The 27,625-nt window shown below is 41.9% G+C and overlaps 1 protein-coding gene across 1 annotated transcript in view; it reads right to left on the bottom strand.

Annotated features, from left to right (window-relative positions):
* Positions 1–354: 354 nt before the first annotated feature.
* Positions 355–27,625, bottom strand: part of DUSP10 (dual specificity phosphatase 10) — a 42,058-nt gene continuing 14,787 nt past the window's right edge. Inside the window, exons 3-4 of the mRNA XM_055419866.2 lie at positions 6,332–6,703; positions 355–2,301 (exon numbers count right to left, since the gene is read on the bottom strand). Coding sequence (XP_055275841.1) covers positions 2,036–2,301; positions 6,332–6,703 — 638 coding nt within the window. The 3' untranslated portion in view covers positions 355–2,035. The remainder of the gene's footprint in view (positions 2,302–6,331; positions 6,704–27,625) is intronic.

Here is a 27,625-nt window from a genome sequence, read left to right as displayed (position 1 = left end):
TTCACCTTATTAATGCTTTGTAATAAACCAAACTAAGTCAAGACAGCCTTCAGTTAATTCTTGTTAAATTCAGTCTCTACTTTTCTAATCAAACAAAAAGTTAAATCACCTCTAATAGAAAAGCTATTTTTAAAATGTCAAAAATATTTCATTTTAACACTGGTCGGCAAATGTTCACAAGGATGTTATGTCCAAATGTACTCATATAGAATTGGAGATTTCAAAATCATTCTACTTTTTTACTCACCTTGGGCAAATTTTAATTTGCTGTGAATCCTACCTATGGCCAATTCCCTGGAGGCTTCTATTTTTAATAAAACATAGCAAACATTTGATTTGTGCTCTTCCCCTACCCCCTCCCTACTCCTCTTTGGACTGGGAACCCATGGAATACCAACTATGTATTAACCAAGTGTGATGGGGAAGCTGTACTTATGAAGTTGCATTCAGTTTGCTGGCAGAAAAGTAGGAAACAGCAGTGTGTTGCAGTGCATACCAGGTCTTCCCTGATGGCTCAGATGGTAAAGAACCTGCCTGCAATGCTCCATGATTAATGTTACCAAAGATGCCAAATGGGTAAATGACAATGGAAGGGGGATAGCCAAGACCCCTACGATATTTATATTGTAGGGGTCACAGATATTGATCAAAGAGCCACTGGGGAGATCAGAGTATTCTAACCAATCAATCTGGCAGTGACCTGGTCACCAAGGCTCAAAGGCTGGTGTAAAACCTCACACCTTTTTCAAGGAGATTACCTGAGGTTTCCCCTTTGTAAGAGGAATTACACTGGCAGAAGTGGATGGCAGGACTCTGACAACAGAGGGGACCCTGACCCGGCAGACTAGAACTTTTTCACTTCCTTGCTAATTCTCTCCGCTTCACACTATGGCCAGAGAATATTTCCTCTCCTTCATCTCTCTATCCCTGTATCAAAAATCTGTGTTTACTTTCAGATACGTTACATGGACAGCTTACAAGAGATAAGAGATGCTTGAATTCGAATTGAGGAAAAGAAGAGGAAAAAGACACATTTCCAAATGATTTTCATTTATATAATGAAAATAAAATTTTTACACAATCAACAGAAACACACCAAGTTTTTTTTTTGCGAAAAATATTTTTAAATAAATTTTTGTCTTTTTTTTTTTTTACATTCTGATATACATATGTAACAAGGTTTATGGCACTGTAACCAGAATCCAATCAAAGAGAGAAAAAAAAAAGGAAAAAGGTGGGAAAGAAAGTAACTGGTTTTGTTTAATTCCTTTCTATCTCCAAGCTGGCAACTTTGCACTATTTGTCTATTTTTCAGCTGCCAGCTCTAACTCATTTGCACACTCAAAACACCATATTATTGCACAAGAAGCCAGTGAAGGCATATGGTATAATGGTCAGTTCCTCGCTATTTGAAAAAAAAATCTCTAAACACAGAGAGGGAAGAAAAGTAATCCAGAGTATGAAACACACAAAATTAACAGTATCCTTTGTCTCTTTAAAGAATGTGAAGGGTTCTTAGACCACTTAAGCTGCCCTGGTCTTCTCTTTGCACCAGTGAGCATAGCAGGGCTTGGTTTGGTTGGGTTTTTGTTTTCTATAAGGACAGGTCAGGCAGATCCTAGGTCTTCATGATTCAATGTCTTTTCTACTTACTTTGGGTTCTTTTTAATTGGTTTAAAGTGTAGTATGTTCGGTCTATGAACCTGCACAGACTAGTTCATTGTAAACTCTACAAATAGCTTAAAAGGAAAAGGGGAAGAAACAGGTTTTATGATATTTTTATTGTTGGCTTAAAAAAATTACTTCTTTAGACTCCCTGCTTTGTCAGTTGGTGGGAAGTAAATCTCAACAGCATCAAAAGTTAAATTCTTCTCACACTGGTTAAAAATAAAGTTTTTAAACAAGTTTGTTTTCATTCACAAACTTTGCCCCCATCTAAAAAAAAAAGAAAAAGAACAAAAGAAAAGAAAGAATCCATACTCTTTCCTCTTCATCTCCTAATGGAGAACAGTCATCCTTTCCAGCCAGACTATGGTCACACAACTGTCTCCACACCCATCAGCTTTGGTGTAAGGATTCGCGGTGTCACACCGTTGTTCAGGTCTTCCTCAAACTCCAGCAACTGCCCCATGAAGTTAAGGTTTGGGGAAATAATCGGTCGTTTGCCTTTGACAAATTTATAAGCATCAGTCATGGTCATCCGCGTGTGCTTCATCAAGTAAGCGATGACGATGGTGGCAGAGCGGGACACCCCCGCCTGACAGTGGATGAGCAGCCCCTTCCCACACTGGTGAGCTTCCTCTGGAATGAGGGAGAAAAGCAAGAGGTGCAGGGAAGGGGAAAGAGAGAGAGAAGGAGAGAGATTAATGTCTGTCTAGACTTGATGATGTCATATTCTGGAGAGAAAGATGACATTAAACTGGTTTGGAAATTAAGTATAATTTCCTATTTAATTGTGCCTGTTTATGTCACAACCTCCAGAACTGGCTAAAAGCAACATTAGCTTGAATACAGCTCTATTTCTACATTTAGAGAGAAGACTAGGTGAAAGAGTCATTCACCATAATAGTGGACTTCACAGGTCATGGTGGTCAACTGAGGAATGAGCCATGATATAATCAGCCTAAATCTTAAACAAGTCACTGGTTAAGAAGACCCTTCTGATTAAGGATTCTAATTCCTATTGTCACACTGTGTCAATTATCGAAACTAGTGTTATTAACAATGTCTCTCCCACCTGTGATAGAGAAAAAGCACTTCTTTTTTTATATTGCAGAACTGCTCTGTACAGGAACTAGGATTAAATAGATAAGAGTTTCAGTCTTAGGAAATGCTGAAGGAGGTTAAAGGAACAAAACTAGAAAGTTACTGTGTTCAGCATCTCACCCAAAAGTCCTACTGTTGCAAAACTAAAGACTTGCAGCACTCAGGAACAGGGTGTCACCTCCATCTGACCTGTCCAATCCCCTCACATCCATACACGTTGTTCTAACACGGTAATGACATGGATGACGGAGGAATTCCAGTGCTGGCTCAGAATCCAGGGCAATCGAAAAAGATAATACTTTAAAGGTTTTCAGATATATTAAAAACTCAGGAGAACAGCTTGTGGGCACTGTCTGAATGGATTCTTGGTGACAATTCTAAATTATTGGGTTGGCCAAAAAGTTTGTTTGGGTTCTTAGAGTGTACAAATACCCAAACAAACTTTTTGGCCAACCCAATAAAAGTCATCCCAAAGAGAGTATCCTTGAAAAATATACCAATTAGAAGATTGGGAAAGGAGTGTGAAGGAGAGCCACATTTTAACATAAACTACTTCTACTGGTTACCCATTCATAGATCAACAAAATAGACATCATGTGAATTTTCAACTTAAAAATTCAGAGATTTGACTTACTTTTCATAGATAACAGTATTTTACAAAAGCATCTCCTGTTTTCAATTTCTTCTTTTTAGCACACACTATTTAACGGCCTCCACCTCAAGAGTGGGAAGCATGGGGGTAAAGAAGATGAGCCACAAAGGGCTAGGTCTGGCCATGGTTCCGCCTTGCAGAGGAACTTGCATGAATCCTGTAACTCCTCAGAGGCTCAATCCTCCAATAATGGGAGTAATACTAACCAGGCACAGGGAAATACAGGAATAATATCAGCTGACACAGCAATAACCAACTGTCATAGTTAAATCCTAAACCTAGACTCTGCTTAGTTTACATCAGACTCTTTGTGAATGCTATTAAGTTTCTAAAATGGGGTGTGTTTTTCCTAAAGCAAAACTGTAAGATTTCAGTTTACCCAATGATATAACAATGAAAATTTAAAAATTGTGCCTGTGCAGGGTGTGATGTGGAACTGTTTCCAGGCTTTAATACTATTTTGTTTTATTTTCTTTCTAAAAAACCAGGTGAGCCTGAATAATTTATAAGAAATATGGGTGCTTTGATTGAAATTCTCTTAGACCCGAAGCACTTCTTATGCTACTCATTAAATAGAAAACAATTTCCTAACTTCCCCCAACTGGAACTAAGACAAAAAATTGCACTCATGACATCATATGTCAACCAGGAAGTTCCTCATCTACTTGGATGCAAACTTTTCTCCCTTGGGGCTCAAGGTTTGATTCAGATATCATTAATAAAGAATTTAAGCTGAAACTCCAATACTTTGGCCACCTCATGCGATGAGTTGACTCACTGGAAAGACTCTGATGCTGGGAGGGATTGGGGGCGGGAGGAGACGGGGACGACAGAGAATGAGATGGCTGGATGGCATCACCGACTTGATGGACATGAGTTTGAGTGAACTCCAGGAGTTGGTGATGGACAGGGAGGCCTGGTGTGCTGTGATTCATGGGGTTGCAAAGAGTCAGACACGACTGAGCGACTGAACTGAACTGAAGGTATCTTTGCATCCACAAGCATTATGCATTAGAACTACTATAACATTTGACTTACAGAAAAATCCAAACAAATTTTTTGGCCAACCCAATAATACAGCCTTGTAAACACTGCCCAAGCGTCTGGCCCCAGCGTCTGGCCTTGGAGTCAAGAGCATTAGGCCTGGTCCCTTCTCTAACACTAAAGTTTCTACAATCTAGGAGAAGTCACTTTACTTTCCTGAGTTTAGTGAACACTCAGGAGCACTGAACATGAGTGCATTCTTCCTGAGACAGAGGCCAGTAACAACCTGCTACAATATTTAGGAAAAGGACTGGGTCACTCTTTGTAGTAAGAAAGACTGGAGTCACTTGAGAAAAAAATTGTTGAGTACCAGGTCCTTTCCAAGTGATCATTTAAGCCTTGCAACAGTTTGAGGCTTAGAAGCAGCAAAAGTTAAAGTTGAGGATTAGGGTTAGGCTGGTCATTGCTTCCCTGTGGAGATTAAAGCCTGTTGCTGCTAGAATTTTCTCTCCTTGGGAACTACATGGGCTATACCATTTGATCTTTCCTATTTCAATGAGCCTGGATCAACTAAGGAAATCTAGTATCATCTCATGAGCACTCAACTTTACACCCTTTGGCTACACAACTTCTAAGAATGGAGAGACAAAGCAAACGGAAGGGGAACACTACTCCCCACTCCCCCCACCACCTTTGCACTGATGTGATACATAAAGATGTTCACTAGAGCACTATGTTTCTGAAAAATATCCTTCAGAAACGATCCTTCAGCAAATGCTACCTTGACCTCAAACAGCGTCAATTAAGTCAAGGTAAGGGAGACACGGATGAGCTTAGAAGCCCATGTCATACTTACAATACAGCCAAGACTCAGTACCTGCAGGGCATTGGTTCCTGAATCCCTCTACTCCTGTGGATAAAATCCATGGATGTTCAAGTCCCTTTATATAAAATGGCACAGTACAATCAGCCCTCCATATTCAGAAATTCCATCAGTGGTTGGCTGAATCTGCAGAGGTGGAACCTGTGGATACAGTGCTGGGCTGTGCTTAGTCGCTCAGTCATGTACAACTCTTTGCGACACCATGGATTATAGCCTGCCAGGCTTCTCTGCCCATGGGGATTCTCCAGGTAAGTATACTCGAGTAGATTGCCATGCCCTTCTCCACTTCCCAACCCAGGTCTCCTGCATTGCAGGTGGATCCTTTACTGTCTGAGACATCAGGGAAGCCCACCAGAGGGCAGGCTGTATTTAACTCCCTACAAGATGCCAAGAAATCTCAGTAGATCATCTACCCACGCACCTGTTTTGGCCACCAACTTCTTCCTTTCTACCAATTCTTTTGAGATGATGTCATAGAACATCTCAATGCTGCTGCTGCTGCTGCTAAGTCACTTCAGTCGTGTCCGACTCTGTGTGACCCCATAAACAGAAGACCACCAGGCTCCCCCTTCCCTGGGATTCTCCAGGCAAGAACACTGGAGTGGGTTGCCATTTCCTTCTCCAATGTGTGAAAGTGAAAAGTGAAAGTGAAGTCGCTCAGTCGTGTCCGACCCTTAGCGACCCCACGGACCGCAGCCTACCAGGCTCCTCCATCCATGGGATTTTCCAGGCAAGAGTACTGGAGTGGCTTGCCATTGCCTTCTCCGATCTCAATGCTAAGCCCTGCTTTTTCACTGAGAACTGGAGACATGAGGTGGTTTCACTGAATGGATTCCCAACCCAGTTGAATGACTGTACTTTGATAACCATGGCTCCAAAACACTTGCTGGGTTATGACTTAGGAGTATACTCTGCAGCAGGTGGTGGAGCCCAAAAACACTTCCGCGGAGCTTTTCTGCAACTCAGGCAGAAATCTTGGACCTGCTATCAAAAGCTGGAGGGAAAAGGAAGGTGGAAGATGAGAGTTCCCCGTGGGAGATAGTTACCGATGAACTCAAAAGCCTCTTCAAAGTACTGCCGCAGGTTCTGCTTGTTGCTGTCGGTGGCCGGCAGCCGCTTGTAGTTGAACAGGCCTTTCTCATAGTGGTAGAGGGGCAGGTGGGTGGTGACATTGATGATGTAGCCGATGTTCAGACGCTGCATCGTGTCCAGGTCCTGAGCATCCTGCTCGTTGCCAAGGAACAGGAAGGGCAAGATGGGCGTCAGCTCCGCGTTCTCGATGTCGGGGGTGCTGGGGATGGACTGAGGTAGCATGCTGGAGGCCGCGGATGCGCCGCCCCCCACCTCCTGGCACTCTCGGAGCTGGAGGGAGTTGTCACAGAGGTTTTCATGGTTCTGCTTAAAACTGCTAAGTCCACCTGGAACACATACACAGGAAGTGAGACTGACTCCCCGCCTGGAACTTCAGAGCTGGCGGATGTGTGTAGTTGCTCATTGCATTTTTTTTAAAAAGAAAATCAAAACGCAAATGAAAGTCCGTTGGGAGACCCAGGACAAATTTCGGAGGCTGCATGCAGTACTTGGGAATTGTGCCTTTTATACAAACTGGGGCATGTTCCCCTGGAAAGAGTTCCACGAAGCATCAGGCAATTTCATTAGCCGCACATTTGATTTGCCCCTAAGAGTCATATGCTCAGTGGCCTATATACAGCCTTGCACTTTAGGAGCCCAGGAAGGCACAGATGACTTCCTCGGGTGTAGAATTTCTGCCAGTAACTAACTGGGCAGTGAAGGTGTGTGACTTGCACCGTTTGTAAGCTCACCTCACCCAGAAGGCCAAGTTTGCTCCCAAACAAGAGAGTGGTTACAAGCAAGGACCTTAGATGAACCCAGATTATCTTGGTTATAATCCCAGTTCCACCACTTCCTGGGTCTGTGATCTGGATAAGTTAATTTCTCTCTCTTGGCCTCAAATTCCCCATCTGTAAAATAAGGGTAATGGCATATACCTCTTAGTGTGATTAGGAATCTGGTATATAGGGATCCAAAGGAGGCAATGGCACCCCACTCCAGTACTCTTGCCTGGAAAATCCCACGGACGGAGAAGCCTGGTAGGCTGCAGTCCACGGGGTCGCTAAGAGTTGGACATGACTGAGCGACTTCACTTTCACTTTAATGCACTGGAGAAGGAAATGTCAACTCACTCCAGTGTTCTTGCCTGGAGAATCCCGGGGACAGGGAGCCTGGTGGGCTGCCGTCTATGGGGTCGCACAGAGTCAGACACGACTGAAGCTGAAGCAACTTAGCAGCAGCAGCATACAGGGATCCATACAAAGTATGCAAACCTCCCCCTCATCAAATGCAGTATCATTTATGGGAATATATATCTTAAGGAAATCATCTGACCAAAGATATCCAGCTAGATGCATAAAGATGTTCACCACAGCAGTATCTGTTTTCTAGAAAGGCCAAATAAAAAACAAAAACATTTTTGAAAAGAGAAAAGTTGTCAGTCACCCAAGTGCAATATTATGTAGCCATTCAAAGTTGTGAAAGGAATACGAAAATGAAGACATTTCTATTTAAGATTAATGAAAAAAGCTGATTCAAAAATGTTCACCATCCACATAATCAAAAGCTAAAGAACCATGCAAAAAAGAGCACTAGTTTAAATTAGGAAATGTATGGATTATGGTCTATTGTTTAAACTTTTTCTTTAATATTTGTTAGATGTGTTTGTGGGAAAGCCCAAAGGGTTATTATGAAGGTCAAATTACACAATGTACATGTAAGGGCTATGAAATCAGAGTTGACAGTATTACCTACTCTGTGAGCTCTAATTCTTATCAATCAGATACACTCTGGCCTTCCTTTGAACACAGGCAGAAGCTGATCTCCTAGAAGCTGAAAGTCATCAGAACACAACATTTACCACTCCCCCTCTCCTCCAGATAGATGCCTTACTTCTCTCTTGATAGTTTGAGGAGATAAGAGAGTGTGAACAGGATATGGTTGTGTTAAAATAAATACAGGAAGTCGAACTGTTCACCAGTTTCTGAATCTATGTCCTTCTCCATTTCAAGTCTCATCTCTGCCAACCACATCAGGAAGCTCCAGACTGTAGCCCAGACCAAGTCTCAGTGCTGTTCATAGCCAGTGCACACAAGTTGTAAAAACCTGGGAAATCATTATTTTCATTAAGATGCAGCCATGACTCAAAGATGATTTGAAAGGAATAGTATCATGACCATCTGTGTCTAAACCTATTGAAAAGAAAAACAAGAGCTACAAATTCATTTTAATTAATTTCTAGAATTAAACTCTGCCTTTACATCTTATTAGTTTATTCTGCTATGAAATAATGATTAAAATAAAAAGTTTGTCTGGATCCAAAGGGATCATTTTTCAAGCAGACGGAAGAAATGGAGATTACCAGAAAAAACTTCATTAGTGAATATACCTAAACAAGAATTTGAAATTACCCACCGTCACCAACACCAGCTCCATGAAAGAGACTGAAGAGTTATTTAGAAGTCTGCTCAGCTTTGGCTCCATAAAATCCTAGTAAACAGTTCCACACCACTTCTGTGATGGGAACGTAGTTCACTTTTTTATTTTTCCTTAAGAAAAAGACAGTTACACTTTTCCATATAAGATGAGAGGACAGAACAACAAAACAAACTCAAAAGAAGCCTTTAGGGGGTAGGTGGCGGGGGGAGACTTCTCTGTGTTCTTATTTAGGGTACTCAAGCTGTAATTTGTCTTAAAAGCAGCTAGTTTGAAAAAAAAAAAAAACTGCACGCCAGAAAACCACACACACAGAAAAAAAGCAGCATAGAGCTTTTTAAAATTCTGTCTCTACACCTCCTTCCCCAATGACATCAGCTGGAGACTCCCCACCTGCCCAGTTGCCATAGCAGTTACACAAAGACATACAATGACATCAGTTGGCATGATATCAGCTCTTTGAGTGCAAACAATACAAGAAGAACTACTTTGTTTAAGGCCTTTGGTGCAACTGTGTTCTGGGGAGCCAATGACGTAATGCTAACAGGTGGCATGAGCCTTCCATTTGCCTAATGGGGGGAAAAAAACCCATGGGGGAGGGGAAGAGAGGGAACTGGAGACAGACAGACACAAAATGCTCCGGATCCCAGGGGGTGCTCACGTGCGAAATTATGTGTATGTTTAAGCCATGTGGGAACTCTGTTCATCGAATCTTTGGAGGCAGAGTGGATAGAAAAGGAAATATTCTAATTCACACATATTAACTAGACAAGGAAACGCTCATTGAGGGATATGAACAAACAGTCTGTTCAACTGCCAGTCTGCTGACCAATGTCAGCATCAGTTCTCCCTAAGGGTCATGCACAGCAAGATACTGCAGTTAAAGAACTCTGAGGATGATGTTTACAGCAAAATGAACCAGTAGAATCATAGTAGTGGCTTTGAGAGAGACGTCTGTAGGGAGGACTGTTTTCTTCCCTTAGGGGTTTGGAAGTGAAGGAAAGTAGGAGGGCTCATGTGGTTCTCTCTTCCAACGACTTTCCCTCCCCCCTACCTCACCACATCCCATAGAAGCTGAACAGACTGGTCACTTCATGAGGAGTTTTGATTATTTTGTATTTGTTAGGACAACATAGGAGCACCACAAGACAACAACTAACAACTGAAGTGGAGGCAGTGTAGCATGGTGGTTAAGAGAAGGGTGAGAGACAGTCAAATACAGATTGCAACTGTGATTCTGTCTCATGAGAGTTGTAAGACCTGGTACAAATCTATTCTCCTCATTAAGCCTCAGTTTACTGATCTGTGATGTGGGCATAATATCACCTACCCAAAGAATTGTGGTATACGATACCTATGTAAACATATGATCGGGCATTTGATAAATAATATTTCATTACTACAATGTCATCATTGCTGCTGCCCTCACCTTCAGCAGATCTGCTGACTCTGAAATTTGTGAGAACCCTCAACGCAGTGCAGTGATTCTGAGGCCAGACTGCTCAGCCTGAATCCCAGCACTGCCAAACACTGGCAATGAGACCTTGTACAAGTTCCTTACCTCTCGGCTTCTCCATTTCCCCACAGATGAAACAGGGTCACCTACCTTATCGACAGTCTTGAGAATTAAACTGATTTATAAAAATAAAGTATTTTGAAACAATATATAGCACATATTAAGCACTTTTTTCATTACTTTGGAAAACTACCATTTTAAAGATCTAAAAAAAAAAATTCTAAGACAAATGCCATGTAATATCACTTATATGTGGAATATAAAATATGACACAAATGAATCTATCTATGAAACAGAAACAGAATCACGGATAGAGAACAGACTGGTGGTTGCCAAGGGAAAGGAATTTGGGGGAGGGGTGGAGTGTGAGGTTGGGGTTAGCAGATATAAACTTTTATATATGGAATAGATAAACAACAAAGTCCTACTGTATAGCATAGAGGACTATATTCAATATCCTATGATAAACCATAATGGAAAAGAAAATTTTAAAAAAGAATGTGTATATAGGTATAACTGAATCACTTTGCTATACACCAGGAATTAATACAACATTGTAAATCTAAAAAAAAAGAAAACTAGGTCTTTCAAAAAAAAAAAAATTCTAAAGAAGCCAGAAAAGGAGGAAAAATAAAGCACCAACTGAATGAATAAAAGAGCTTTAAGATATGAGGTTATAATCCAGAAAAAAAATCTGCTTAATATAAAGACTCTAAATGATAAATAAGCTAACGTTCCAGAGTTTTTATTTTACAAGTTTATTGAAAAAGAACTAGGGACCAAGGTATCTGAGCAGTTTTATAGTTTAAGTAACATACTTTTATTATAAAGAAAGCATCAGCATCCTATCTTTCCTAAACAAGTACATCTGATTTCATTTTCTTTGTCCTAGCTTTCCCAAGAAAAGCCTGCATGTCTTTGGATTCCTGGTTTGCCAGAGGAGAATTGAGTGTTTTCAATAAAATCCCTCTTCTCCCCTCCTTCCCCTTCTCTCTCCTGTGCCCCCAAGTCTCACAGGCTGAGTGATCTCTATAGACACAAAACTGCTCACAGTTATCAGTGCAAATATTTCCCAGGCACGAGCAACAGTACTGGGGGCAAACATTTCAAACCTTATCTCAAAGCCAGGTTCTCTGCCAAGATGAGTATGGTCAGCATGGGGATTCTGAATGGCAACAACAAAGAATACACAGTACCCCCAGAAAATATGTAAATGTGCAACTGGCGAGTTTCCTCCAACAGAAGGTCAGTGAGGTGAGAGTATCATTGAAGCAATGGATTCTAGCTGAAGGGGGAAACCTCTCTTTATAGATGCATTTTGGTTCCTGTAGCTGTTTTGGCTATCCCAGCCCTAGAAACACAAGAGCCCTCTGTAATGTGATTCAGAAGCAGTGCTCTGGATGGCAAATTAAAGAAACTGCATCCAAATGCAGAATCTATAAGCAAGACATTTCCATCTTTCGAAGATGGCCAGCACTTTGACACACCAGCTTTTTGGCTGTACGCTAAGTTGAAAAGAGAGCATTTTCCAGAAATCTAATGAAAATGCTCACTGAATGTCATCAAATGGCATGAACATCCAAAGAAAAGTGGAAGGGAATGCAAGATGGACTTTGCTACAAGCCTGCTGCGAGCATATTCATTGTCACTTTTTGTTGTCTAGATTTTCTTACTGGGTAACTAGTTTTTTAAAGTAAAGTGGTGCTTGATGATAGTGGTTAAGAACGTAGACTCTGGAGCCAAACTGCTTGTGCTGAGAATCGTGGTTTCCCTCCTAACTAGCTATGTTACCTTGGTGAGTTATTTAATACCTCTGCACCTCAACTTCCACACCCATTATATGGAGCTAACAGTAGTGTTTATGTCATAGAGCCCTTAATATGGATAAGATGCTACATGAGTTATTACCACTATAAATGAGAAAGCAATTGTTAGAAAATAGGTCCTTATGGATACTATTTTGTGGGTCCTCTGTGGAAACTGGAGTCCATCTGAGCAGACTCTCAAGATCCTATTCTCACAAAGCCTGAATAAATTGGAGCTGACGTCAGGCTTCCAGAGTTGAAAGTCTCAAAGACAGAAGATGGGGTGGGTGGATGGGGGAGTGGGGGTGGAGGTGGGGGATTGTTTCATACTTTTCAGGGAAGAAAATCACCCACCTTAACAGGAGAGAGGAATATTAGAATATTATGGGATATTAGACATATAATCTAGATCCACAAAGATTACTTCTACCTCTTATTCTCTAAGAAATTGCCTATATAAGTCATAGATGCAACAGGGGATTTTATAGTAGGAATGGTTTCAAGTTCAATACCAGAAGGTATTACCTAAACTGTTTTATGATCACTTGTGTCCCCAGGGAATGCATATCCTTTCCTAAGGGAGGTGGCATTAAAGAGGGAGAAAGCCAAAAGTACTCTGTCACCAGGTGTAAGGTAAGAACAAAAGGGATAAAAGAAACATGACTTTGTTACCAGGGGAAGAGAGAAACTTAGAAGCCTGAGTCCAACAGCGTTGCTGGTGGAGACTGTGAGTCAGAGAAGAGTATCCCTAGGACCCTTAAAATGATGTCATTTCATTGCTTACATGTGAACTGTCCAATGTGTGAAAAAACATAAGTAACAAGTTACCATAAAGGTTAAAACTCTTCAAGAAAAATTAGGATCTTGAATTCAAAGGAGCACAGTTTTCTTATTTGGGCAATATTTGTGTTCCAGGAAGACGTATCTGTTCATTTGTTAGTCCCTTGCCTCACGAATTTTTTACTGTCTGGTCTAATAGGAGATACAAGTTCTCTACAGATGTATTTTAAAAGCCAACTGTAGAAGGCAGTCTGTTATATATTAGGCATCAGGGAAAGAGTGCAGGAATAACCTGATTTAAATCCCTTTGTACATGGGACTTAGCTACATGTTATAGGAAGATAGGTGATTTGTTGATATGTTTGATACCAATAACTCTAGGTAAGAGATCAATCTCTCAGTCATGGATGGGTGATCAATCTTTTTGGAAATAATTTAGGTAATTTAAAAGATATGTAAAAGGATCTCTCTGGTGTCTGTTTTACCTAGTGACAAATTATAGGTGGAAATTACTTCAAGAATGCCCCTCACAAAACTGTCTTTCTAAAATAAATATTCAGTTCAGTTCAGTTCAGTCGCTCAGTCATGACCGACTCTTTGCGACCCCATGAATCACAGCACGCCAGGCCTCCCTGTCCATCACCAACTCCTGGAGTTCACTCAAACTCATGTCCATTGAGTCGGTGGGTGATGCCATCCAGCCATCTCATTCTGTCATCCCCGTCTCCTCCCACCCCCAATCCCTCCTAGCATCAGACTCTTTTCCAGTGCGTCAACTCGTCGCATGAGGTGGCCAAAGTATTGGAATTTCAGCTTTAGCATCAGTCCTTCCAATGAAGACCCAGGACTGATCTCCTTTATTACCCCTATCTTTACACATAATAGTAATTTAACAAAGTTATATTTAGTGATGTTTTGAGAGGAACAAAAAAACAGAAAAGTCTTCAAAAATTTATGCCAGAATATTCTCAAATTTTGAGTTAATAATATGGTCTTGTGAATTTTCTGCTGGACAAAAATCATAATTTAGACTATTAATGCTTACCCGAAATAGACATTCCAGATTATTTGCCATCCTTTCTACTACAACAACTCAGTAGGTTATAAAATCTAGCACTCTAGATCAGCTAATACTTAGCTTTAATATGTATCAAGAGATAAAAACAATAATTTTTGCTCTTTCCTAAATCTTTATATAAGATGCAATGTGCTATCAGCTAAATATTTGGTTCTACATACTTCTACAACTACTTTCCAATTATTGTTTGGGGGCTCTGACTTCTTGTGTTTTAAAATATATCACTTCCTTCTTTGACAGATAGAATCTTTGTACTGCCCTCAATGGAAAGAATTTTTTTGTTGTTAATTCCTGACTAAATATTTACCTCAAGAAAGCCAACAGAGTCAGAAAGATTCAATGACTTGGGAACTTTGATTTATAAAAACTGAAAATGAAGCTTTAATTGTGTTTTCCAAGAAACACTGACACTGGCATGTTTTTCTCAAAGTTTAAAAGTTTCTCCTTCTAACCCTATCACCCTACCCTCAGCTCAGAAGTTGTCCCTGCTCCCTCCACTCTGGCCATAATCAGCTTGTTCTGTGTATCTAATAAGTCTGTTTCGGTTTTGTTTTGTTTGTTTATTTGGTTTGTTAGGAGATAGACAAAAAAGTGAAGGGGATGAAGAGATACAAAATTCCAACTATAAAATATGTAAGTCATGGGGATGAAATTCACAGCACAGGGAATATCAATAATATTGTAATAACTCTGTATGGTGACAGATGGAAACAAGGCTTAGCACAGCGATCATTTTGTAATGTATAAGAATATTGAATCACTATGTTATACATCTGAGATTACTGTAGTATGTGTCAATTATAATTCAACAAAACATAAAGTGAGCTAATTTTATAGTATTTAAGTAATAGATCAATAAAGCTACTTTAAAAACAAAACAAAGCAAAAACAAACAAAAAGCAACAAAAATGAAGTTGAACGTGGAATGAATTTTGAGTTTGGGGTCAGCAGATACAAACTATTTTACATAGAATAGATAAATAACAAGGTCCTACTATATAGCACAGGGAAATAAATTCAATATTCTGTGATAAACTATAATGGAAAAGAATATGAAAAAGACTCTATGTCCAGGTATAACTGAATCACTGTGTTGTACAGCAAAAATGAACACAACATTGTAAATCAACTATATTTCAATAAAATGAATTTTTTAAAAAAAGTTACCTCACTACCGAATTGGTGGAGAAGAAAGCTGGGGATTAAATTTCAGCCTGCTGAAGTAGCTCTCAACTGCACAAAAAAAGCAGCTTCTTGTTACTACCCTTGAAGGGTGGTGCACTTGTGTTGCCCCCTTCTTAGCATTCGTACTTTAAGGCTTTAATGAGTAACTAGTGTTTAGGATAAAGCAGCTTAATTTGTGTGAATTTGAAGAACACCGGCAGATTGTTTGAGAGCATACTTCTCTCTCCAAGTATGTAAATACAGCCTGTTTCTTTAAATCTGTTACCTCATTTATTTACATTAGAACAGAAAGCACTGCCAGAAGCAACAGCTGATGACAGTCATACAATTTTCCACAAAGACAACAATTAAACAGCTTTGTGTTCTTTTAATGAGCAGATGACTTTTCTGAGAGCAGGCTTCAAACTCGAGATCGCTGAGTTCCCACAGCCAGGAACCCCTCAGGTCTGGCAGAAGTCACTGTGACTTTAAGGAAAAACACCCTTTGGCCCCTGGTCCTGCCAGCCTGCCTGTGTTAGCTTCCCTTTCTCCCTCCCCACCCTCCCCTTGCCTCTCTCACAAAACACTTTGGAAACAAAAAGGAGCTTCTACCTGGAACATGTTTGATGCTTAAATGTCCAATGAATCCGCACAATAGTTTTGGAACCTATTTTTAAAAAGTTGAAGTGAAGATGGGAAAAGTGATCAAGCCTCCCTCCTGTCCCCCACTCCCACACACATGCACCATGAGGTCCCTTAGTGTAGAGAATACCATCTTTACATCACCCTCCCCATTCTGCCTCCTAAAAGTTTCAGGAAGCACCATCTGGAAGGCAGAGAAATCAAGCCAGTTAATCCTAAAGGAAATCAACCCTGAATATTCATTGGAAGGACTGAAGCTGAAGCTCCAAAACTTTGGCCACCTGATGGGAAGAGCAGACTCATTGGAAAAGACCCTGATGCTGGGAAAGACTGAAGGTAAAAGGAGAAGAGGGCAGCAGAGGAAGAGATGGTCACCAACTCAATGGACATAAATCTGAGCAAACTCCAGGAGATCGTGAAGGACAGGGAAGTCTAGCGGGCTACAGTCCATGGGGTCGCAAAGAGTGGGACATGACTTAGGGACTGAACAACAGCAGCAGCAACCTAGAAGGCAGGGGGTAGGCATAATTGATTTTTCCAAGTTGCTTCTTCAGCCTGAGGGTCAAGAGAAATTGTCCATGCTCCCTTAGGCCAAGCCTAGACTGGTGGGAGCTGACCTTTATGGAACTACTTGTACCCTTCTTCCCCCAGTCTGTCCAAAGTTCCACATTATGGTCCTTATTTTCATTGGGAGTTCATCTGTGATGAGACTGAGCTTCACATCCACTCACAAAAATGCCAGTTAAAGAAATTAATGCAATAATTTTTCTTTTCAAGACAGAGCTTTGGGATTCAATCAAGGGAATAGCTTTCTGCTACAAAGTGTGCCTATCAAACTACAGATTGAGTATATAGAGGGGCTGATAGAAAGACAGCCAAGCTCAAGCCTCCCATTCCTGGAAACATGAAAGTTCAGATTTCCTTCTGGCCCATCCACATCTACGGAGAAGGCAATGGCAAGCCACTCCAGTACTATTGCCTAGAAAATCCCATGGATGGAGGAGCCCGGTAGGCTGCAGTCCGTGGGGTCGCTAAGCACAACTGAGCGACTTCGCTTTCACATTTCACTTTCACGCATTGGAGAGGGAAATGGCAACCCACTCCAGTGTTCTTGCCTGGAGAATCCCAGGGATGGGGGAGCCTGGTGGGCTTCCATCTATGGGGTCACACAGAGTCGGACACGACTGAAGTGACTTAGCAGCAGTAGCAGCAGCATCCACATCTAAACTTTACCTATTTCATCCCAGGCCAACCAGCTCCTAGGGAGAAAGGCATCTCGAACACACAGCTCAGGCCTATGGGTTTTCTAAACAGACACACCTGATGAACACAACTTTTAAAATCTCTTTTAGGGACTTTCCTGACAGTCCAGTGGTTAAGACTCTGTTCTCCCAGTGCAAGGGGCCTAAGTTCGATCACTGGTTAGGGAACTGAGAGCCTGGAGACTTTAACTAAGACCCAGTGCAGTCAAATATATAAATACATGTTTAGAAAATCTCTTTTATCTGAGAGCAAGTCTTCCCAGACATTTTGAGATGTGAGTGACAGGCTCACGATGCCCCTTCCGATGGGAGGAGATGGATGATCAACATATAAAACACAAAAAGATAATGATTAATGACAATGAGGGCCATGAGGTGCCCTCCAGGCCTCTGGTGCTGTGAGAGGGGCCTGATTAGATCAGGTTTCAGGGCAGGCCTCTCTGGGGATAAAAAGGGATTGACTGATTTGGAAAACGGATGGAGGGGAGGGGACTCGGGAGAACAGTTGAGGCAGAGAGGACCGCAACTAGAGGCCAAGGCAGGACACTCCTGAGGCCTCAATGACTCAAAGGGACAGAACGTGATGAAGCAGAATGAGGGAGCAAGAGTGACCAGAGGCGGCCCAGGAGTCTGCAGAGGGCCTCTGAGAGCCGTTAAGCAATTGGGATGCTAATCTAAGTTCAGCAGGAAGCTCCTGAATGTTTAGAAGTCCCGTAATGCATGATCAATATGAGTCTGAAAGGGAAAGAGAGAGAAGAGTGAGAAAAAAGTTATTAATAATTTGGCAGATGGTACAGTTTATCTATACTCCAAACCTGGGCAAAATTCAAACCCTTCCTTTTGCAGAGTACACGTTTTGTACCCACTATGAACTGACTGTGTCTCCCCTTGTCCCCACCCAAATTCTCATGCTGAAGCCCTAATCCCTAATGTGATATTATTTGGAGATGGGACTTTTGAGAAATAATTAGGCTGAGATGAGGTTATGAGGCGGGGTCCTTATAAAGGGGGTTAGAACCTTATAAGAAGAGACACCAAATACCTTGGTCTGTGTGTGTCTCAGATTGAGGACACAGCAAGAAGGTGTCCATCTGCAAGCCAGGAAGACCTCACCAGAACCTGACCATCCTATATCCTGATCTCGGACTTCTAGCCTCCAAAATTGTGAGAAAATAAATGTCTGTTCTTGAAGGCACCCAGTCTATGGTATTTTGTCATGGCAGCCCAAGCTGCCAAAGCCCACAGCAATGCTTTTAATTCCATATAGCTTACTTTTTCAAAATACAAATTATAATGCTTACTTTTGAAGTACCACGCCCATGGCTGTGGAATGCCTGAGAATCTGACCCCTGGGAGCCAACTCAAGTAGGTACCATATCTCAAATTCAAGCCAGAAGTGGTCCAAGGTCAAGATGGGAAAGCTGCCTAAAGCATGCCTGTGGAATATTCCAGAACCTTTGTGCCACAAGCCAGCTACAAGCAGAGAAGCCCATTTATTCCCCAAACGACCTGCCTTCTCATTAGTTATACTCTCCCTGTGGATCAATGCTGACCCATGTCCTTCCTGCAGCCTCTCTCTGGACTGAAGAAAGGTTTAGCTGGAGACTTTCTGTGTATCAGGGAGGCCACTCGATACCATGTTAGGGCTTCTCCTCTGTTCACTTAAAAGCTCAATACCGGTTAATCCATCAGGAAGGATTAAAGAAGAGGGGGAAAAAATCCATGAGATCATGCTGGAAGACTAGAGACGGAAGAATGTTAACAGGAGAAGAGAGCTATAAAACACAAAGCCATGTTTTCCCCAAGAGCTCAAGCAGCTACCCTCCATGCTTGTTTAGGTCTCTGAAGAGAGGGGAAAGCATTCTTTGCTTTGCAGCACAGGAGTTTAACTAATGAAGCATTGCTAAACAAACAAACAGAGGAAAGCCCAGTAAAGTTATTCATTAAACAAGCCCACTGTACAAAAGGAAAACTGTTGCTTAATGATCCACCTCCCCTGAGGACCAGCATTTATCTTAGACCCCAAATTAAACACATCACAACTTCACGGCAAAAGTATGTTTCCCAGAGGGATTTAAGTAGAGTCCAATTAAATAAATCTCTAGAAATATCAAGAGCAGGCCTCAAGAGAGAACATATTTCTACTGTGAAACATTCCCATTGGAAATCATGTTCGTAAAAGGTCATCTACAAGCATCCATGACAAGAGGAGGGGAAGAAAGGCAGGAAATGAGACAGGGTCATGCAAGTGAAGGGTGGGTTCCATCCTTACTATCGTGTAGGGAAGCACCGGGCAAAGAGTGCTGTGAGCATCTCTGCTAGCTGTGGGTGACACTCCCAAGTCCAAACAAACAGCTTTTACAAGGATGTGTTTTCATATGATCTGAGGGTCAAAGGGCTGTGGCTTAGGGAATTCAGGAAGTGGCAGGGGAAAGGATCAAGTGTCAACATCAAACCATGAGTCGTTTTACTGAACCAGTGTTTTCAGTTCACAAAAGGCATAGCAACAACTTCCTCAAGCCACTGAGCTGAATTCTATATTTGGCAAGAATACTAAGCAAGTCTGAGCATTAAGGATAAACTGCCAGAAAGAGCAGGCATGAGCTCTCTTGGCTCAAGGATTCACTGAGTCAGCTGTGCCCAGTGGTCCGAGCCCCACATGAGGGCTGAACTTGGAAAAATCAGCCTAGAGCCAAGTGAGGGCCCTTCGTATGCCGAGAGATACACGGGTTTGCACCAGGTCAAGAGCTGCTGTGTCCCCATGTCATGGATCACCTTCTGGGATGAAAGGGAAGAAAAAGTAAACCAGGAAGCCAGTACATCTCTGGCAGGGAGAACGGATCATATATTTTCAGTGTAGACTTGAGGTTCAGTGGAAGGTCGGCCAAGTCATGGTTGGTTCGACCTGGGATGGGTGAAAAGGAGAGGTGACTTGAGATGCACCCCACATCTAGCACTGTCAGGTTGCCCAGTCCCCCCCCTTGAAGCCAGGCCTAACATTGCTCAGGGAACAGAAGTCCTGACAGCAGGGACTTGCAACACTGCCCCCCTTTCCATGCTGGAGTCATACTGGGTGCTAGCTCTGTTGCCATTTCCAGAAAACCAGGGGTTTGGATCGTCTGTACGTTTCTCCCAATTTCAGCATTCTATAATTTCAGCACAGTGTGGACAAACTGGGCATCGAAGAGCAACCAGGAGAGCCATTATCACGGGATTTGTGAACCCTAGATGACCTGCCTCCCACCTCAGGGCCTCTGCACGTGCTGTTCCCTCTTCCTGGAACTCCCTTCCCCTGGGTCCTCGTGTAGGTGATTCATACCTCGGATCAAACAGGATCCCGTCATAAAGTCTTCCTTTCGTTTACAGCAACTCTCCCACAGATCTCTTTCACTATATTGTGAAGTTTTAAAGTTTCATCGTCTTCACTGATCGCTTATCTGAAATCACTTGTTAATTTCTTCCCTTGTTTATTGTTATTATAAAGTGTGGGTCCCAACAAAGCCGAGCTGTCGTACATCTTAGAGGGAACACAACATCATTGCCCTGTGGCTCAAGCGGCCTCTGCACTTTCCAGCAGCATGATCTCAGCAAAGTTCCTTAGCCTCCTTGCACCCAAGCTTCCTCATTTGCAAAACAGGACTACTAATATCTCCAACAGGCAACAAAGAGTCACTTCAAGGATTTAATGAACTAATACTGGGAGTTATTCATAGAAATTGGAAGTATGCACTGTTTAGCACCTAGAGCCATACCTGATTTTTTATAGTAGTTGCTCATTAAATGTTTCTAGAGTTTAAAGAACAGACACATTCGTTGTGATAGGAAATGTCACTGAGGGTGGAAGAGTAACTTGTTTGAAGTCAATAGACCTGAATTCCAGTCCCATCTCTGCCAATTACTATCTGGGTGTCCTTATACTGTAACTTCTCTGAGTGTCAGTTACAGGTAAATAGCTATTCCTAACTTATATCTCAGACTTCCCAGGTGGCCCAGTGATAAAGAATCTGCCTGCAATGCAAGAGACATGAGTTTGATCCCTGAGTCAGGAAGATCCCCTGGAGAAGGAAATGGCACACCACTTCAGTGTTCTGGCCTGAGAAATCCCATGGACAGAGGAGCCTGATGGGCTACAGTCCATGGGGTCACAAAGAGTCAGATAGGACTTAGTGACTAAACAGCAACAAAACTTAGAGCTTCCTTGTAAGAATAGAAACTGACTATGAATGACAGGAGTTCTTGACACATTGATTACAAACAATAAGCAGTATGGCTCCATATTTATTAAAAATGTTTCTAGATTAAATGAGCTTTGGAAGGAGAGGAGAAAGATCCAGTTCATTGTAAAGATGTAGTATATGTTGCTCAGCATAATGCTAGGAATTTAAAAGATTAAAATGTTTTTAAATATATATAGTCTCTGAAGATAAATCAAATGAGAGAAAGAAAGAGATGAAGGAAAAATTGAGGAAATGTAGCAAAAGGCCTGGCAGAAGAAACATTTTAAGACTCCTCGAATACCCTGTGATAAACCACACTGGAAAAGAATATGAAAAAGAAGGCGTGTCTGTCTAGATATAACTGACTCACTTTTCTGTACAGCAGAAATCAACACAACATGGTAAATCAGCTATACTTAAAAAAATACCTGAAATGATGTCATCCCATTGAGACTTGTGTGGGACAGGTACAGGGCCAGCCGGGTGAGTTTAGCACGAGGAAACAGAAATCCTGTCACTCTCCCAGACTGGGAAGGGGGGCTGGAAAGGCTCAGGGGGAAGAGGTAGCCTGTAGGAGGGACAAACAGCCATGCCTGAGGATGGCTGGGGTCAAAGACAAATCATACCCAGTGGCCTTTAACCTTTTCTCCTCTCTCCATGCCTCCTTCTTGAACGTTCTATATAAGCGATGAGTGAATAGAAAGAGCCATGAACAAGTAAAAGCTTACTTAGGAGGGAGCACAGAGCCTGTGGGATGTCAGGGAACAGGGGGAGACATCCCCTCCCCCAGTCCATTTACACACTCATTTATTAAGCATGAAATGTGGGCTGCAGGGGACAGTACTGAGATCTAGTTGGGCCCCCTCCCTGCTAACTGGCTTGCCCGCTGAGACAAGCTGAGTTAACAGACAGATGAGTCACATGGCGTGAATTCACCAGCCCCAGGGCCACTTCTGCCTCCTGTTGAAGGGACAGGGGCTGGATGTAAAATCAGCAGTTCTGGGTTCCTCCCATCCCTCCCTCTCAACCTTGCACCTTTGCGCAAGTTACTTAACTCAGCAGCCATTTTAAAATATAATTGTATCTTAAGAGGTTTTTCTTCAAACACAGGCGTTTCCTTTTCTGTGGAAAAGACTGTTCCAGCCCTGGGTTCTCGCATGGGGTCACGTTACCTGTGTTCTTGAAAAGACAGAAACAAAGGCCTCAGAGCCACTAGTCTTCTGGAAGGTGAGGATCTCAGAGACACAGAGGGAGACGAGAATGCCCAGTTTTGTGTCTTTTTGGTTGGTTCTCACAAACTCGTTCTAACCTTCCTAGAAACTGGGAGTCAGCTCCCACAGTTACTGAGAGTGGCAGTTACCTAACTTTCTGCAACCTCAAAGCCGAACAGCTCTAAAGAGCAAGCCTGGCATAGTGGCAGTATGCAGAGTGCCCACAGCTGGCCCAAGTAAGTAGAAATCAAGTCACTGTGGGCATTTCAAGAGACTTCTTTTCCATTCTAGAACAGTCTTTGTTTCATTCCTTGTTTTCATTGGTAAAGGAATCTCCCCCTGCAGTAACTACACAGCTTAGGTTTGTCTTTTCTTAGAAATGAGCCTTCTAGGGCAGCCCCAAGATGCCCTTGTAGGAGTCCACTTTCTAGGAGCTGGTGACCTAAGAGGGCCTTCAGGAAGAGAGCCAGGCCACAGTGGTAACAGAAGGGTGACAGTTAGCAGGACCACAGGGAAGACAGAGTGTCTATTTTAAGAAGGAAGGCGAAACCAAACTGAAAAAGAAAAAGAAAACACATGGAATGATGGTTTAAAAATCCAAACCAAAGCCCCCAAAGAAAAGATCTGAACACAGCATTTAGGAGATGTCAAAAGGACACATATGACAAAAGTGTGATTTGAAACACTGCTGCTGCTTCTGGCTCACTCAGTCCTGTCCAGCTCTTTTGCGAGCCCCATGGACTTTAGCCCACTAGGCTCCTCTGTCCCTGGGATTCTCCAGACAGGAATACTGGCAACCCATTTCCTTCTCCAGGGGATCTTCCCGACCCAGGGATCAAACCTGAGTCTGCTGCACTGGCAGGCAGATTCTTTACTACTGAGCCTGGGAAGCCCCAGACATTGCAAACTACTTAAAAAAAAAAAAAAAAAAAAAACTTACAAAACACACCTACCTATGTTATCATCCTACAACAGTTTCCCATAAAGAAATTAATCCCAACACCAATATTTAAAAATCTCTGGTATCAAAGTGATATGTAATATATATGTCATCACCCTTTATGTGGTATTGTTGGACATGAAGAAGCAGAGGGACCCCAAGAGTTGCAGGCTGGAAGGTTCTGGACATGGTGGTGTCAGAGGCTACCCTGTCTCGGGGCCAAGTCTCGTGGTCAACAGCAGTTGCCAGAAGACTGAGTCATTTCACAAGTCTAGAGCATAACTGGCCATTGTCACCTGAGATGTGGGGTTAGAGAAACAAGCAAGTTAAGCTACAGTACTCTGTGTTCCTGGACACTATACCCCTAAAACATACATCTTGATGGAAAGCAGTCTATTCTTATAAAACCATGGTGTAACTGCCCCTAACAACACAGAGTCAATACAGACTCCACAAGTTAAGGGCATGGAACCCATCAAGATTGTCCCTTACTTCTGATGCCAGCCCAGGGGTTCCCAGGCCACCCATACTTCCGACCAATCAGCTTAAAATTCTTGGCTTCCCACACAGGTCGGATAATTCATTAAATGGCTCACAGAATGCAGGAAAGAGCTCGATGGTTTTATTACAAAGGACACATATCAGGACCAGGCAAGTGAAGAGATAGAGCGAGAACAGAGACGGTCCTGAACAAGGACCTTCTGTGTCCCATGGACTCATCAGCCTTCCACTGTGTTCATGAATCAGAAAGCTGAATGCAGCTCTAGACTTGAGTTTTCATTAGGGCTTCACTACTAGGCCCCACTGAGTGAACCAGTCACGTGACTGAACTCAGTTTCCAACCCCCACTTCTTCCTAGGTGGAGCTCAAACTACATACAGAGTCCCTACCCTATAATCACATTGCTTTACATTGGCTTTGCAGTAAGAATTTGACTTTCTGCTGTGTGACTTTGGCAATTTACCTAACCTCTCTGAGCCTCAGTTGCCTCGTCTAAAAAGTAGAGATAATGATACTGTTATCACTACATAGAGATCAGCACTATTCCATAGAAGTATGATGCTAGTTACTATGTAACAAATCTTTTTTCTCATAGCTGTATTTTCAAAAAGGAAAAAGAAATTGGTAGAATTAACATTAACTGTATATTTTACTTAGCTCAACGTGTCCAAAATAGTATCATTCCAATGTGTAACCTACAGTAAAACAATGATCAATGCAATATCTTAAATGCTTTTTATGCAAAGTCTTTGAAATCCAGCATGTATCTTACATACACAGCACACCTCAGTTTGGACTCACCTCATTTCAAGTCCCATGTGGCTCATGGCTATCATATTGAGCCACGGCTGCAGACAGAGATGACTATTGCTATCTTCATTAAAAGAGTTAATGCTGAGTGTCCATTTTGCAAATGTTAACTAAAATATGTGTGCGCACACGCACACACACACACACAGTGACCAAGGACTACACCCTAAGGTGGTCTAAGCCTTGTGTCAGGCAACTCCCACACAACATCAAATACCCTCCATCTTCTCTGGAAAAGAAAAACTTTAGCTTGGAGGAGAGAGGCTCTTGGGTGAATCATCTACAGTGTGTCCTTTCATTCCCAAACTCCATCTCCCCAGCCCACATTTGTAGCCCACATGGCTACAAATCAAGTAGCCATGGACAATAGCTTTTGATGAGAAAAGAAGCCCTGAAAGCAGCCAGATGGGGAGTCTCAAGAAACTGAATAGCTGGGAGGTGGGGAGGAAGAAAACTCCCGGGTTGGGGGGGGGGGTTGGTATGGCCTGCGGCTCATGAAGTCATTGAGTAGCCCCTCTGCTCCCCCTCAGGCCATCTCCCAGAGTCACTGCTTAGACCTCAGCAAGTGTACTTGTCAATCACCCCACTCTTCGGTCCCTAGAAAATGCTCTGCCTTATAAATCCAAAAGAATGTCATGAGTAGGAGATTGATTTCAAGGCAATTATTTAGGCAGCTTTGTAGCATCTGATTTCTCAGGACCCAAAACATAATCAAATTTTTTTTTAAGATGTAGATATTAATAAGAAAAAGGCTTTCTAGGTGGTACTAATGGTAAAGAATTCACCTGCCTGTGAAGGAGATGCAAGAGACATGGGTTCGATCCCTGGGTCCGGAAGATCCCCTGGAGTAGGAAATGGCAACCCACTTCAGAATTCATGCCTGGAGAATCCTATGGGCAGAGGAATCTGGTGGGCTACAGTCCACGGGGCTACAAAGAGTTGGATGCCACTGAATGGCTGAGCACACACACACATTATTAAGAAAGCCCTGTCTTTCTTAAACGAAAGCAGTACCCCATGTTCAGCCTCTCCCAACCTTTATAACAAAGCTGCCCATCACTCTGGCATTCATCCAATTCAGTCAGTTCTCACTGGAGTGGGATAGAAGTTCCAAGCCACCCTTAAGATAGGAATGAACAGATTCGCCTAATAAGGGCAGACAAATGCATTTTTACATAATATGCAAAATTAATTATAATAAACTCAATCCAGTTCACATACTTTATCAAGAAAGACAAGCTAATTATCTGTCAGAGAATTAGCTCCTATTTAAAGGGCATTTTACCTTAATTTGGCAAACGAACTAATGGGAATTGTCTTCCCATCCTGATGTATTCTTTTGACTGCTTAAGCACTCAAAAGACTTCCAAGCTGCACTAAAACCCTGGGGTTTTAAAAAAATAGGAGAAAGAGGCAGGGGCACAAACGCTTAATAGCTTCTCACAAAATCTAACTCTTTCTGTTGTTACTTGCAAGGATATTCCTTTCAAAACGTCTTATCAATAGCATCAAACTGCTATTTGATTCAGTGACTCAGATTTCTGAAACAAGGAGCTGGTGTTGGTCCTGCCAGATCATTCACGTCCACAGTAGTTTCTGGTTTTTAATAGTATTGACTGGGTGCCTCTACACTCCCTTACTGTGCCCACCAACGCAGAAATTGGAGATTTACAGTACATGCCTTAGGGCACGTGTGTGGCACACACAGAATTTGTTCAAAGACCTCGTGATGAAAGATAAAGACTTCCCTACAAACCAATGACTTTAATAGGCAGTTGGAGTTTTTTCGGAAGAGACATGCAGGAATGAAAAAATGAAGGAGGATTAAAGGGAAAAAAGAAACCCAAGGTGACTGGCCCGGAGCTTCCATTCCTCAACGGAAAAGTGGAGAAACTCCCAAAGAGGGGGTTCCCTCCAGAGATTTCTCTTATAATATCAAAAATTGGGGAATAATCTTAACTTCATGAGTAGGCAAACGAATTAAGTAAAAAGTGATATAACCATATAATAAGACAAGTTGTAACATTCAAAGAGAACCTGTGATGACTATACAGGAAGTAAAAGCATATGCAGTATAAAGTGAAAATGAATTTCACTTTCTGTATGAAAAACTCTGCAAAATATGCACATATATGGGTAAGGAATGCAGAGAATATGTAAAAGTGAAACTAGGCCAGTCTGGGGGATTAGCGTGTCATCTAATTTTTCTTTCTAAAATTTTCTTAATAGTCCAACAGTGGGTATATAATTGAGTCTTTGCTAAGACTTAATTTTATAAGATTTCCTTACATAGAAATAGTATATAATTTTCCAGAGTAGCACTGATTCAGAAAAAAGTCCTGATGTAGTTACCTATCCACCACACTAGAAAGGCTGGGTTTTTCCAAACCTTTAAACATAAAAATTTGCCAAGCATCAAAGAGTCATTTCTACTTACATTCACCAGTGGCGATGTCAACTCATTTGACTGAATTTATTACTTATAAAACCCTTGGAGATAAATATATGATGATGAGCTTTTATTATAGATATATGGTATTATAATTATGATACATTTGTAATAAATGTTAGCAACTATGTTTCCAGCTTTGTTCATATATATATTATCTAATTTAACCTCAAAGAATCCCATGAGAAAATTGTCATTCCCCTCCCTAGTTTATGGAAAAGAAAACTGAGGCACACCAAATTTATTTCACTTAGCTTCATGCTGCTAATAAGTGGCAAAGTTGAGATTCAAACTCAGCAGGCTGACTCTAGAATCTGTGCTGTTAACTTACTATTAATATATTCCCTCTGCTAGAAAAGATGCAAATTTCTAATAGGATTGCTGAATACAAATGCAAATCAGCCAATCAATTCACTGAAAAGTCACTTAATCAGCTCCTTACAAAGGGCAAGGGAAGG

Source organism: Moschus berezovskii, chromosome 17 (assembly GCF_049115385.1).
Source record: "Moschus berezovskii isolate FMDL1 chromosome 17, NW_MosBer_1.0, whole genome shotgun sequence".
Taxonomy (NCBI): domain Eukaryota; kingdom Metazoa; phylum Chordata; class Mammalia; order Artiodactyla; family Moschidae; genus Moschus; species Moschus berezovskii.
Note: the sequence above shows the minus strand (reverse complement) of the source record. Positions and strands in the feature narration are given on the sequence as shown.